General features: G+C 29.7%; 3 protein-coding genes across 4 annotated transcripts; 1 reads left to right on the top strand and 2 right to left on the bottom strand.

Annotated features, from left to right (window-relative positions):
- Positions 1-4,382: 4,382 nt before the first annotated feature.
- On the bottom strand, positions 4,383-7,039 carry LOC112736589 (cytochrome P450 93B16). The gene is made up of 2 exons (XM_025786104.2): positions 6,102-7,039; positions 4,383-5,133 (listed from the first exon to the last, which is right to left on the bottom strand). The coding sequence occupies exons 1-2, from the start codon at positions 7,020-7,022 to the stop codon at positions 4,480-4,482; spliced, it is 1,575 nt and encodes a 524-aa protein (XP_025641889.1). The 5' UTR covers positions 7,023-7,039; the 3' UTR covers positions 4,383-4,479.
- A 3,151-nt stretch (positions 7,040-10,190) lies between these two features.
- LOC112736590 (DNA repair protein RAD51 homolog 4) lies at positions 10,191-14,662 on the bottom strand. 2 transcript variants are annotated; one of them, XM_025786106.3, is made up of 11 exons: positions 14,508-14,662; positions 14,332-14,411; positions 14,124-14,239; positions 13,729-13,810; positions 13,366-13,500; positions 13,159-13,272; positions 12,979-13,069; positions 12,531-12,601; positions 12,060-12,209; positions 11,747-11,836; positions 10,191-11,565 (listed from the first exon to the last, which is right to left on the bottom strand). In XM_025786106.3, the coding sequence occupies exons 1-10, from the start codon at positions 14,593-14,595 to the stop codon at positions 11,789-11,791; spliced, it is 975 nt and encodes a 324-aa protein (XP_025641891.1). In that variant the 5' UTR covers positions 14,596-14,662; the 3' UTR covers positions 10,191-11,565; positions 11,747-11,788. The 2 variants fall into 2 exon arrangements, with proteins under 2 accessions (XP_025641891.1, XP_025641890.1); XM_025786105.3 differs by lacking the exon at positions 10,191-11,565 and having other exon boundaries at positions 11,752-12,209.
- LOC112736592 (dirigent protein 25) lies at positions 10,590-11,730 on the top strand. Its single transcript, XM_025786107.3, has one exon. The coding sequence runs from the start codon at positions 10,590-10,592 to the stop codon at positions 11,520-11,522; it is 933 nt and encodes a 310-aa protein (XP_025641892.1). The 3' UTR covers positions 11,523-11,730.
- Positions 14,663-14,906: the final 244 nt, after the last annotated feature.

A 14,906-nucleotide genomic window follows, 5' to 3' on the forward strand; every position in this document is an offset into this window, starting at 1 on the left:
ATTTCTGACGTATGCTTAGGTAATAAAAATAAAAAATTATTAAAATTTATTATTTTTTATTATTAATTATTTATTAATATTTAAAAGTGTGAACTAATAACATATATTGTTAGATTACTAAATTAAAAAAAAAATTGAGTTGATAACTAAAAATAATAGCCAAAAACAATAAATTCAAGTGAATATCTAATCATTTTTTTTGTTAAAAATTGAATTAATAACTAAAAATATAATAAAAAATAATAAATTTTAGTGATCAAACAGTTATTTGTTAATAAATTAAATAGGTTAACTGTTTGTGTTTGTAATTTTAATTTTGAAAGTTACGAGTGTTTTTTAGATATTTGAGAGGATATTTTTAAAATTAGCTAGATAATACTTGTTAAAATTAAGAAATTTAATATAATTTTATATATTACAATTATCTAATTTTTAAATATTTATATCTATTATATACATATTTTAAATTTTAAAAATTATTTACCAAATACAATTATTATTGTTTGAAAACAATTTTTTAGTTTGATTTATCATAAGTGCTTTGGGTTTTAGAAAGTTATCTTTAAAAAAAAAAAGTTTTGATAAGCTACCTAGCCATCTCTAAATACAATAATAAAAACATCATTAGAATCTTTTGTATTATTGGTAGTTTTTGGTTACAGGTTATTTTTTGGATTTTTGTTTTTAGCATTAGACCGAAATTGGTGTAATCCACTAAAATGGCAAAAAATTGTATTTGATGTCGTTGTAGAGATTTTTTATGGTTACAGAAAGACCAAAGACGTCATCGCTATTTTTCCATCCACATCACTATAGTCTGCAATAAAATGTCGACAACATTTTGAACAAAACGTCAATAATATTTTTTTTGTGCATAACTAACACGTAACTGATGGAATCTCTCTTTCTAGCGTGAAATATACAATACGTTACTGATATTTTGTACAAAATAAAATAAAAAAATAATTTTAATACAATCCATCGACAATTTTTTTTATTAAAAAATTATCACCCACTCACAAAACATCGATGACATTTTGTTCCTATCAAAAAATTGAAATAAACTCATAGTAGGATAAAACATAATACTACTAAAATATCATTGAATATCACACATAGATTTATAATATAAAAAAACTCATTATTTTCGTCAGTATATAATTATTAGTGACGAAACTAGTCGAAATAGCGGTAGAAAAATTGAAAAACAAAGTTTTCCTAAACTTTTAGATTTCCGTCACTATATGTAAGAACCATATGTGCTAACAATGTTTGACTTTATAAATTTCGTTTTATAAAATCAATTTTGATTAAAATTAAAATATGATATATAGCGTCTAATACTTGAATTTTTTCTTATATTAAACAGTGCATATATATTAGCTTATTTGTATTATCATCATGCATGTATATAGAGTGTAAAAACTAATAATAATAATAATAATAATAATAATAATAATAATAATAATAATAATAATAATAATAATATCTTAAAGGTTTAAATTTATGCTCTTTCCATGGATTCAAAATTTCCAATTCTTCAACTACATATCTTTATAGACAATATGCATGTATATGTAATATTTTTATTGTCTCGCGATATTTTTTTTTATATTCTATTATTCATATTGTTTAATATTTTATTATTTTTTTATATTTTTTTCTTTCTTATTATTTTCTTATACTTTTTCTTTATGTAAATGTGTTGTCACAATGAAAACGAGGATGTGTATATTGAATATAATAATGCCACGCCCCTAATTCTTTTTCATATGGTTAATATATTAAAATATTTATGTTAACAAAGAAAAAATTGCATAGTATTATAATATTTCTCTATTGTGTATTACCATTGGTAATTTATGGTTTGAACCAAAATTATTTTGAAATAAAGAAAAAAAAATATTTGTTATATTTTAATTTCATAAAATTGACATGAGCGAGGAATTATATATAATTTTAATTTATACTTTTACTTCAAACATAAAAATTTGAATTGAGAAGAGCCCGGGGCAAAAAAAACTAAGAGTCTTCAAATAGCATCAAATTACAATAAAAGATTTGCTCAAAAATTTTTATTTAAATTTTCTGTGTATAAATGTTTATTACAATATAAAAGTAAAAAAAAAAAAGAAATAATATGCATATATTATCAAGAATAAGAAATGCAATGGACCATATTATGATAACGTATATCAAACGTACGGATGACACCAACTAACACAAAAAAGCTTGGCAAATTAAGGAGTAAAAATCAATATATATATATATATATATATATATATATATATATATATATATATGTGTGTGTGTTGGGAATAAGACACCATTCCCCCTTGAGAAAACACCTTTGATAGAGAAATAAAATAGACACAATCACAACACAAGAATTTAACGTGGAAACTCTAATTACCGGAGAAAAAACCACGGCCGTTGTCAAATGACAACCAGAGAATATCACTATGTGAAAATTGTTACAACACATAGACTTCTTTCTCTCTAACACCGGCACCCTAGTACACTCACACTCTCTCAAAGCAAATATCTAACTACACCTCACAACACTCTCTAATCAAAGAGTACAGATGAAAAGAAAAAATCAGATACAAGCTTAAAGTGTTTCTGACTGGTGCAAAAATAAATGGAGAACTTAGCCTCATATTTATAGCCTAGGCCACCCACTCCATTTGCTATCCTAAGCAATGTGGGACTAATTCAACCAAATCCTAACAAAATATATATATATATATATAGAAAATTCCACTCCCCTCCCCTGCGAGATACTAAAATGACACTTGGGTGGGTATCTTAGAAAAAAATTAAATATATATATATATATATATATACAAAATTAAAGATATGAGAACTCGATTTTTCACCAAAAAAAAAAAAAATTTGACCTCTGATTTTATTATTTTGGACATAACACGTTTCTTTAAATTCGTCAAATAATAATAATAATAATTGATTATGTAAAATTTAATTTATAATTTATGAAATTTTAAATTTTACAAATTATTAATATGTTTATTTTTGAAAAATATATAATTCACAGATGGTGGTTGAATCAAGAAAAATTATTTTAAAAAATAATGTTACGTTGCAAGAAGAAAACATAATTGCATTACGAAAACCTTCTAAAAGAATTGCATCTAACAAAAAATTAACGACAATGTTGACGGTATTAGTATTATTGACGTTGATAGTAGAAGAGATAATTTAATAATAACTTAATAATGTATAGTTGCACAGTAAAATGATAGAAGTAAATGTTATAATGATGAGGATAAAGATGATAGTAGTAGCGTAGTGTTATTGGAAAGAACATTATGGAGATTGAAAATCTCATGCAAATTTCAAACAAAACTACTCTTACAAAATTAATTTATGTTATTTAATTTTTTAACAAAAAAAAGTTCTTATTGTCCCAAAATAATAAGATTAGGGGATAAAGAGGCTTCATTTTTTTGGTAAGATCTTGTGTTATTCGTTATTCTTTGTGAAAATAAACAAGAGTTGAGTTAAGTATTTAATTTGTATAAACATGTTTGTTTTAAGGTGGAAACTCAGGTGCAGTCGACTTCACCTGAAATTGATAGGTGAGAGCATTGGATTAAAATTTAGTCAAATTAGTCAAATCATCTAACGCTCTCAGATATCAACTTCACGTGAAGTCGACTGCACATGAGTTTCCACCTTGTTTTAATTAAGGTTAAGTTTTTTTTTTATAGTATCTTTTAATTCGACAAGTAAACGATTAATTTATTGTGGATCTGAGTTTTATTTAAGAGCGTGTCTTGTGTTAGTCATTAATAAATTACTGTATACAAATCATGATTCAAATTTTCGACATTTATTTAACCAAAAACCGAACTTGGTTAGTCAAGGTTAAGTTGTATATCCGGAAATTCAAAATATTGGATGGTGTTATCATCTTTAAATGTTGCGTGCAGTCATCATCTCATTATTATTATGCACATCAGTTTGGTTAGAACAAAATCTACATTTTAATTGTTGTATGACTTTCTTCGGATCAATTAGGTTATAACTGCGGACAATTTGTCACATGCACGAGGAAGGAATAATTCAAGTACAAGATTTCTCCAAAAAAGTGTAATTCCAGAGAAGAATAAAATACCTCAAAATTGATGTTATATGTCTCCTGAACTGTGCTGAATTTAATATTAAAATAACCAAAACTCATAATATTTAAATAGAAATATTATTTTTACAAAAGGAAATTTTATTTTCTAAACAGTAGAAACAACATAAAACATATACACAAAAATATCTAGAGTAATGCTAGGGCGACCATATCATAAAATTATTTTATTTAACCTAAGATCTAGTTATAATTTTATATATATATATAATATCTATAATTATTATATATAAAATTATTTATTTATTTTAACAATAATTAAGAAATACAAACTATAACTTAAAAATATTTATTTATCACAAATTAATAATATTGTCCTACAGTTGTAGAAATGGAATAGGATTGAGTCTTGCAACTGGGATGCAAATAAGATCATGGGCTCTAGGAGCAGTTAATCCTGGCCGTTCATCCATATCGATAGGTATTCCATGATCCAACAACTTCTCTTTGGAATCAAACATGTTCCAATCAAAGCATTGAACAAGAGCTCCAATAATGGCAGGCAGCTCCCTCATGGCCAAGGGCATGCCGGGGCAACCTCGCCTTCCGGTACCAAAGGGCAACAGCTCGAAGTGATGTCCTTTGGTATCTAAGGCATTCCCTTGGCCTTCAAGGAATCTCTCGGGCCTAAATTCTAGTGGGCTGTCCCAGATTGTTGGGTCTCGGCCCATGGCCCAAATATTAATGCATAATATTGAGCCCTTTGGGATGTTGTAACCGCTAATTACACAGTCATTGATTCCCTTTCTCATAAGAAGAGGTATTGGAGGATGAAGCCTTAGTGTTTCTTTTATGATGGCATGGATGTATGGAAGGTTTGAATTGTCATTTTCACACACCAATCTTTGGTTCCCAGAGACTCTATCTACCTCTTCTTGTGCCTTCTTCAATACTCTTGGGTTGTTGAATAATTCAGCTATTGACCATTCTACTGAGATTGCAGTTGTATCCGTGGCTGCTGTGAAATAATCCTGAAATAATAATAATGCCAATCATTTAAATTTTTTTAGAATTTAATTTTAATACATTATCGGTATGAAATAATTTTATACGCGTATTTAATTATTTAACGCCATGTCAATAAAAAATATCTTTTATATTAATCGCATGGATAGTTATTAAAAAAATAGATATAATTAAATAATATGTTGATAAAATGTTTTATAATATTAATACATTAAAATTAAATTCACCTTTTTTATTACGTGATTATTATTCTTACATTCGTACTTTTGAGTTTTGACTTAGATAATGTTTAATATATTTATATTATTGTTATTATTAAAAAAAATTTACATGCAACACCTTGTAAAAAGTTTGATAATTTTATTATAACTGATTCAATTATTTTATTAAAAATATATAAAATAATATGAATAAACAATATAAATATATAAAAATATTATAAATCAATTATTATATTTATTTTTGTATTAATACATATATTGTTTTATATCTATGAGGTACGGACACTTCGCTGAGTTGCCGTATCCGCGTGTCGGACACATTTCGGACACGACACTCGTCCGATACGCCTGTCCAACCATGTCTTAATAAAAAACAAAAAATTCTTCTCCGGACACACCTAAAATGCCATCACGTGTCAGAGTGTCTAGTCTTATTTTTAACATATATTCTTAAAATAAATTTAGATATAGTATATATTATTATTTATTAAAACAAAAAATATTTTAAATACTTGATATAATTAAAATAAGACATTAAAAATAATTAAAAAATTTAATTTATATTTTAATATTAATAAAATATTAAAATATCATTACAATTTATTTAAAAAATACTTTATATTTTATATGTATACGTATCCCATATTATGTAAGATTTTAAAATTCGCGTGTCGGCATATCCGTATCGTCCATAGTTTTATATATTTTAATATATGAAATAGTAGATAATTATAATTAGTTTGAGGACTTACGAGGATGAATGATTTGATATGATTTCTGGTCAACTCAACCTCAGAATCTTTATCCTCCGAAACATCAAGTAAAATGTCAAGAAAATCCTTCACTTTATTATCATTATCATCACAACCCTTATTCACAACCTTCTTCTTCCTTCTAAGATTCTCGCGGTCAGAGATAATCTTCTCCAACAGTGCATCATACCTCTTATGAATCTGCATGGCTCTCTTCTTGAAACCCTGCAAGTCCAACACCTTAAGGAACCCTAAAAAGTCCGAAACATTGAACTCTCCGAAGATCTTAGTCACTTCTCGGACCAAAACCCTAGCCTCTTCGGCTTGGCTATCTGTCCCAGAACTCTTGATGCTGAGCATCATCTGAGATATGATGTTGTTGGAGAGCTTCATAAGCATTTCGGTTAGGTTTACACTCTCATTAGCCATTGATTTTTCAGCCAGAGATCGAATGAACCCGTGGAGTTCCCTCGTTCGAATGGGGAGAAACTGCGACAAAGTTCGGCTCCCCAAAAGCTCACTGGTGCTGAGTTTTTTCATAAACTTCCAATAGGTGTTATATGGGGAAAAAGCAAAGGTGGAATCATGGTAGGTAACTATGTTTATAGCCATATTCATTTTCCGAGAAGAGTATGTGAGCTCGTTTTCTTTGAGAAACTCTTTGGCAAGAGATGGGTTGCTTGCAACTACGAACCGAACCGAACCGGTTTTAAGGAGTATAATGGGTCCATATTTGTGTGAGAGGTCTTTGAAGGCTTGGTGGATTAAGGGTTTGAGAAGGTGGAGGTGACCAATTATGGGAAGTGATGGTGGGCTTGGAGGGTAACTCAAACATGATTTGTTTCTCTTGGAAGAAGAGAACATTTTGAGAAAGAGAAGAGAGAAGAGAAGAGCTACCATTATCATGGGAAGAGAAATCATCTTAGGTTATTAGATTGTGTTTTGATTGATGAATTTGTTGAATAATAGAAACCATAATATATAATGGAGAAAGAGTAGGGAGGTGAAATTTGCTTTTTGGTTAAGGAGAAGTATAGGTAACCAATAAGATTTTTGAATAATGTGTAAACAATGTGAATTAACAGAGTTAAAAGAGTAAATTTAATTAGTAATATTAAATTAGGATGTAGTGTATTTTCATTTGATTTGTGGTTGTTCATATTGTTTAAAATAGTCATTGTTTACCTACCACTCCCCATTGGTTAATTATGATTTTGGTCTTTAAATATTAATTAGAAAATTATTTTTGTTTTTAATCTTTTTTTGTATAAAAAATTGTCTCTAAAATTTAACTTGGTTTTAAAATCGTCCTATCTTAGAAACTAAAATTGTACGAAAATAGCGGCGAAAATAAAGATAGAAGTAGATCGTAAACAATTTTTTTTCTTCTTTTCTTTTTTTCATTCTTCTTCTTCCTTTCTTTTTTCACAGGAGTAAAAACATTTTTTTTATATTTTATAATTATTTTATTATGGATAATTTAATTTAAAATTTTAATATTTAAATAAAAAAATTATTTTAAAAACAAAAAAATTTTCAATCCATACCTTAAAAAGCAAAATCTTACCTAACCTTTTGCCTTTGTACCTACCCTTGTTGGTATATCATACGTTAAGCCTATTTATAGAATGCATGGTTAACGTATATCATAGGTTAATAAGCCTGTATATAGAATGCATGGTCATCTAATTAATTAACATGGGGCTTTAATAGTCCACTTACTTGACTTGATATATAGATGGGACGTATATAATTATATATAGTTATATACCATTATTAATACGTTGAATTTTTTTGTTTCTTTGATTGGCAAAAATTTAGGTAATGTAATCACGCACACACAAATAATGAATAAGCAAGAGTGGTTAAAATATGAGAAATAGTAATTTAACGAATAATTCTAATTAACCATATATCATGTGCCAACCTTTAGGTAGCATTTGGTAGAGAGATAGAGACTGAAAGACTGAGACTAAAAGACAGAGACCGAAATAAATCTCAATATTGTATTTGGTACAAAGTGAGAGACAGAAATTGAAATAAGAATGAAGTTCTAATTTAATTTGTACAAAAGATAAAATTATAATTAATTAATTGAAATAGAGTATTTTAAGTATAAAATGTTATTAAAGTTTTAGCTTTTGTCTTTAAAAATTTCAGTCTCATATGTCTCTACTTTTTGGAGGTATTAAAATACTAAAATTTTTGAGATAGAGATAGAAATTTTAGTACCCATCTCTGAGTCAACAAACATAATACTGAGTCTCGCTCAATCTCCTAATTTCTGTCTCAATACCTCAAAACAAACGAATTTTATAACTAGATTTTGATGTGATCAAACACTAATACTTTATTTAACTCTTCATTTTTTTTATCATCAAATTGAAATAAATAAATTTTGGTAATCCAAAGATCAGAACTCTTAAAATATTAATGAAATAGCAGATCTAGATGGTAGTAAACAAAGAATATTTTCCGTGTAGGTTAATGTTTGGCAGGTTTCTCATCAATGACTGGAAGTTGAAAATCCGCTAGGTTTCTATTTTGAAAATATATTATAAAGAGAAAGTATAAATTATCTTATAAATTAATTTTAAATTAATTTTGAAGTAAATAAAATATCTTTTTGAGTAATTTTGAAAAAGATAAAGTATACTATATGACTTTTTAATATTTTCTCAAAAATAATGTTTTAAGATTAATTTTAAAAAACTAAAATATCTTCTTGGTTTAAAGTTATTTAATTATGTTAGGAATAAAAATTTAAGATACTAAAAATTTCCTTTTAGTATTAATTTTTTAAATGACTAAAATATTCTTATAATTCATCATTTTAAAATACTAAAAATTTATTTTTGACACGTCAATTCAAAATCATTTGCATTATCTTTTATATACTTAAAACTAATATAATATATTTATTCAAATATACACAAATAAAGGTTATTTAGTTATATGTTTATTAATATCTGATTTCGGTTAAATTTGATATCGATAATATTCATTTTATATTATTATTATTATGATTCATTTTATGTTATTATGATTAAATATTACTTAGGTTTACACTTTTGCTCTAAGGTGGAGTCGTTCGCTATAAGTGTGCGTCATCTATGATCTATCAAAGGACAAGTCATATTACTTAGATTTACATTCACATTATGTTACTACTAGTAGGGGTGTTCGCGGTACGGTTTGGATCGATTTTGACTTTTGAGTTAGAAATTCATCCGATCCGAACACTAATGTTACTTGCGGTGCAGTTTGGATTGGATGATTTAAAAAAAAAATTCGATCTGATCCAATCTAATTTTAAGCGGTTTGAATTGGATTGGATTTGCAGTTTTGTAAATTAAAAAAATTAAATACATATAACAAGTCTCAACATCAAATTTCAAATAATCAACAATGACATAACAAGTCTCAATAATATCTTAAAAAGTTAATGATAACATAACAATAAAAAAAATTATAGGTTAGTTAAAATAAATAAATAAATAACATTTTGAATATAAAATATTTATTAAATAATAATAATACATGAATAATATAAAAATATATAACAAATTGAACATGTTATAAATATAATTGTAAATAAAATAGTAAAATAATAATATTATAGCACATTGTGCGGTTTGGATTAGATTGGATCGGTTATGAAAAGTAGATCCGAAATCCGATCCACCGGTTTGCAAAAAATAGAATCCAATCAAATCCAAATTAGTACGGTTTTAATTGATTTTCGGTTTAAATTGAATCGAATGAGCGGTTTAATTTGGATCGGTTTGAATTTGAACATCCTAACTACTAGTACTCTTTGCTAGTTTAAAGCATCACTTCTCACTTTTCATGTGTATTTTAACGCTAAGAACCTGCTTAGAGTATTTTCATTCCCGATTATCAACAAAAGGCTTAAAGAAAGCTCATTCAGTAATCATGGGGCATATCTAATTTACGAGATTAATTATATTAATTTCAGCTGCAATATGAAATATAATGTATAGAAACAACCCCTTTGAAGTTCAAAGAGGTTGATGATATATGTGTATGTTGATATCCAAATTTGTATCATGAAGTTTGAAGAACATATGTAAATAATGTTACTATATAAATCAAATAGGAAGTTAAAGGTTGTTTTCAAAGTAGTCATATTAAATGATTTCCAATACATTTTGCCTTAGCGTTATGTTCAATAACGAATTTCCTATGACACATTGTTTATATATCTCTAAGTTTGCTAATTGTATTGTATTATAGTAATGGAATATACGTGCAGTTTAGTTCTAACTGCTACAACAAAAATTGAGAATGAGCTCAGTGCAATCATCAACCACTCCTCTCATCAACTCCACCATTTTTGTTACGTGCAACTGTGTGAGAATACAAGTCTTTTGAGTATTTATACCCTTCGTGTTCATGACCCTTTATCTCATCTCATCAAAGCATAACAACAAAATATAACTATCAGAGCAAATATTCGTTCCAGTAATGGCAAAGCTTGAATCTCTTTCTATGAATGCCACAATCCTGTTGCTGGCAAGCATAGTCATTGCATTCACCACTTCAACTACATCAACCAGAATCCTTATTGCTGATGATGGGGTAGGAACACCATCCACTGCACCACAAGAGCCTGATTCTGCTGTGTCCCCTGTTGCGCCATTGGTGACACCTTCACCTGTTGCAGGAGCAGCGGCAGCAGCAGCGGCCACCCCTACTGCTCTTGATGATCATCACCCCACAATCTCCTTCTTCATGCATGAAATCCTTGGGGGCTCAAACCCCTCTGCGAGAGCTGTCACCGGAGTTGTAACCAACCCTGCACTCAATGCTCAGGTTGCCTTTGCGAAGCCTAACGGTGCAAACCTTCCCCTGAATGCTGGTGTCCCACAGAACAACAACAACGCTGGACTCCTTAACAACAACAATCTCCCTTTCCTCACAGGCCTCGGCGGAACCACAGCCAGTGTCTTCAACAACAATGGAAATAATGGTAACAATAACGGGGTTGGTTTCTCGGTGGGAAATGTCAATCAGCTCCCTGAAGGAATGACACTGGAGAAGCTGATGTTTGGGACAATGACCGTGTTCGATGATGAACTAACCGAGGGGGAAGAGTTGGGGTCAGGTTTAGTGGGGAAAGCACAGGGATTCTATGTGGCAAGTTCAGTTGATGGGACCAGCCAGGTAATGGCTTTCACTGCAAAGTTTGAGGAGAATGGATATGCAGATAGCATCAGTTTCTTTGGTGTGCACCAAACACAGGTCTCAGAGTCACAACTTGCAATCATTGGAGGCACGGGAAAGTACGTTAACGCTCAGGGATTTGCTATTATTAAGACTTTCCCTGTCAATGGTCAGCAACATAATACTGATGGAGTTGAGACTCTGGTGCAGCTCACAGCTTATCTTGCATATTAGGGTCTCTTACATGCAATGAAGTGATATGTGATTATTGTATTTTCTGCAATGAAAGTGGATATGTCATTTATGTGAGCATATATACTGTATGTTTGTAATACTAAACAAGAACGTTGTTTTAGAATTTTAGTGTGCTGCAAACGACAACTTAAGTCTAAAGATATGGACACTTATTTCCTTAATAGAACTGATTCTGAATTCTGATAAAGTATGAAAGAACTCACAGATACAGCGAAGTAAGGAGTTCTAATCTTGAATAAGATGTATTAGCAGTCACAAATACATAGTACACACTTAGCAGCCCTGTCAGAAGCCTGAAACATAACTCCATAAAATAATAATAAACAAACTCCTACAATATTAGTGAGAAGGAAAAGAAGAATTAAACCCATTGCAGTCCCAATGAATATGGAATGGGGTAACTATTAATAAAAAGGTTCTCTTAACTAGTAACCTAAAGAAGCATTAGCAATAAAAGGAAAGTTTTAAACCTTTTTTTTTTCCAAATACAAACCATAATGCATGCCTCAAACATACCACAGATGGATGTTTCAGTGTTGATACGTTGCAAACATTGCTACCATATTCACGAGAAAGCAAGAGCCGTATATGTGGAACACTCTTCCAACTCTCTCCAAGTGCTGGTTTGGACGTACCGCCTTCTCCAGCCACCATATGATTTGTTACCTTCAATATTTAAATAAGAATGAGACCAGTCATGAATCAACCCTTGTCTAGTTGTTTATTTTCCTGCCCCAATAAATCTTGTAGGCAAGTTTACTTGTTTAGCAAATAAGATAATATCTATGTCACCAGCACTTTTGAGACAATTATATGAGTTCATACCAAAACTACAAGTACCATTTATAAAATGAATAATAAGAACGGAAAAAAAAAAAAACATTTGTATAATAGTATTATAATAGTTTAGTTGTTTTACTTATATAGGCTGGAAAGAATACCAATTACACGAGGGAAAAAGGGAACAGAACGAAAGCAAAGGCTAACCAGTACTGCAATATTATGCTCATCTGCTAACTTCTTCAGTAAATACCCAGCAGATATCATCAAAGCATGTCCTGAAATGGCCCATAATAAGTAAGACAACAAAAGCTTTATGATTATGAATTTTATTACCATAAAAGTAGGACTCTATGAATTGAAGAAAGAAATGAAAAGCATTAACACGTTAGGGAGCCGGTCATATAAAAGAAAATCAGAAATTTTTGCAGAATGTGTTACCATATCCATATGATCAGAAATGTGGGTAGTCTTGCAAGCTACCTAATTTTTTGCTGTTTCATATTTTCAACACAAGAAAAATAGTAGTTCAACTTGAACTATGATAGACAGGAGAAAATAAAGGGGTAAATATAAAGAAAGAAAATAGGTACATGTTGTCATCATTCAAAGTAAGCATATGAAGATAATTTGCATGCTGATATGTAGTGAGTACCTTGAGGACCACTGCCCCCAAGGATGGGGGTGATCAGTGAAGAGATTGAATCAACAATAAGCAATTGAACGCGACGATCTGGTTCAACAATCTGTGCCGATATACAGTAGGCATTTATTTGATAGAAAAATACTAGACCAACCAACTAATTCAAGCAAGAAATTTCCTGTCAATGAGTACCTTAGATTTCAAATTTATCTTCAGTTGCTGCAACACATCAAACATTTGATAGATGTCAAACACTGAGTAGCATATTATCCTCTCCATTACTTTCTGCAGAGGTCCTGGTTCAGCCTGACAAACAAACAACTTAAAACACTTTTTTACGGCCACTCAACAAACACAGAGTGGTAAACAATATAACAAAAAGTCTGGAACTATGGAGACCTGATTGCCAATGACATAACCAGAGGTCTGACCAACCAAATGTGCAATATGCTGAGGTGAAAAGGAGTTGCCTGTATCAAAGTATATAACTGAACCACCATTCTTTGCAACTGTTGAAGCAGATGTTAGGCAAGCCTAAAAGAAGAACCGAACAAATATATCATGAAATAGAAGATGGCAATTTATATTATTATATCAACCAAATAAGAGATGATGCAGCATCATTATGTGGATGCCAATAACAATAAGAATATGAGTGCTAGTAGAAGGATCATGTACATAGACAAGGTAAACCACCTTATTTATAATTTCATTCTTAATATACCCGAGCTATAATTTTTAGGACAACAATGTAGCTTTTACCTGTGTCTTACCAGAAGAGGATGGACCAACAAGTTCAGTTAATTGTCCTGCACGTAAGCCTCCTCCAAGCAAAGCATCTATCCTGAATTAACAGACTTAAATACTGAGGGGTGCTAATTTCAACCAACCGTTGCACCAAACTAGAAACCAAATATAATATCAATCCTATAAGAACATATTTAGTTGAAATGAAAATCAGAAGGAAATGTTCCTAGATGAGTTCTATGTGTCAAAATAGACATGAAGTTCATCCATGAAAAATTTTCATCAGATTTTTTATACCTTAACCAAATACACTTACATCTCACTAAAATTCCAGCATTGCTAACACCAGGCATAATCATAAGCATAACATAAAATCAAAGTAACCTAGAGACTGAAGTGAAAGTAAGTACCCTTTGAATCCAGTGGGCAAAAGACGCTTATTGCATTCAGCATCTTCCAAGAGCTGCAACCCGTTCATCAATGGTGGCAGCTGAGTATCAATCACTGACAGGAGCTGATCAATTCCCTACACATTACAAAATAATTAAAAAAAAATTAATTTTATCAATTCAATAACAGATTTTATTTTCATTTTTATTTGTTAAAAAGAAGATAAACCTGCTTGAAGGTGATTGATGAGGAGTGATTATCTGCGGAAGCGATTAATGAATGGAGATCGTAGAGGAGGAAATCTTCAACTGAAAATCAAAGTGGAAGATTGAGTAAGCAAGCAAGCAAGTGAGTGCATTTGAGAAATAAAAAAGTGAAATTTGGGGGAAGGAAGTGAAGAGTACGGGAGAAAATGGCGTGAGAAGCACAAAAGCTTTGAAAGTGAGAATCAATGAGAGGATACTCTTTCTCCATACTCTTCAATGGCGCCATAATTTTCTCGATCGCCAACACCTTCAATCATAGGAGGGGTTAATTTCATCGTGTAATTTAGGTAGTTGATCAATTAAATATAAAAAAATTGAATTTTAATCTTCTAAAATTTTAATTTTACTTTAAAAAATAAAATATGATCTCTTATCATTTATTTCATAGATAGAACAAAGAATAAATATAAAAAAAAACTATTTAAGAATAAAAGATCACATTTTAATCTCTAAAATAAAATTTAAACTTTAGAGGATCCAAATCTAAAAAAATTGTGAAAGACTAATCTATTAGGTTTTTTACACAACAAATTTTGG

The sequence above is a fragment of the Arachis hypogaea genome, chromosome 13, assembly GCF_003086295.3.
Source record: "Arachis hypogaea cultivar Tifrunner chromosome 13, arahy.Tifrunner.gnm2.J5K5, whole genome shotgun sequence".
NCBI classification, from domain to species: Eukaryota; Viridiplantae; Streptophyta; class Magnoliopsida; order Fabales; family Fabaceae; genus Arachis; species Arachis hypogaea.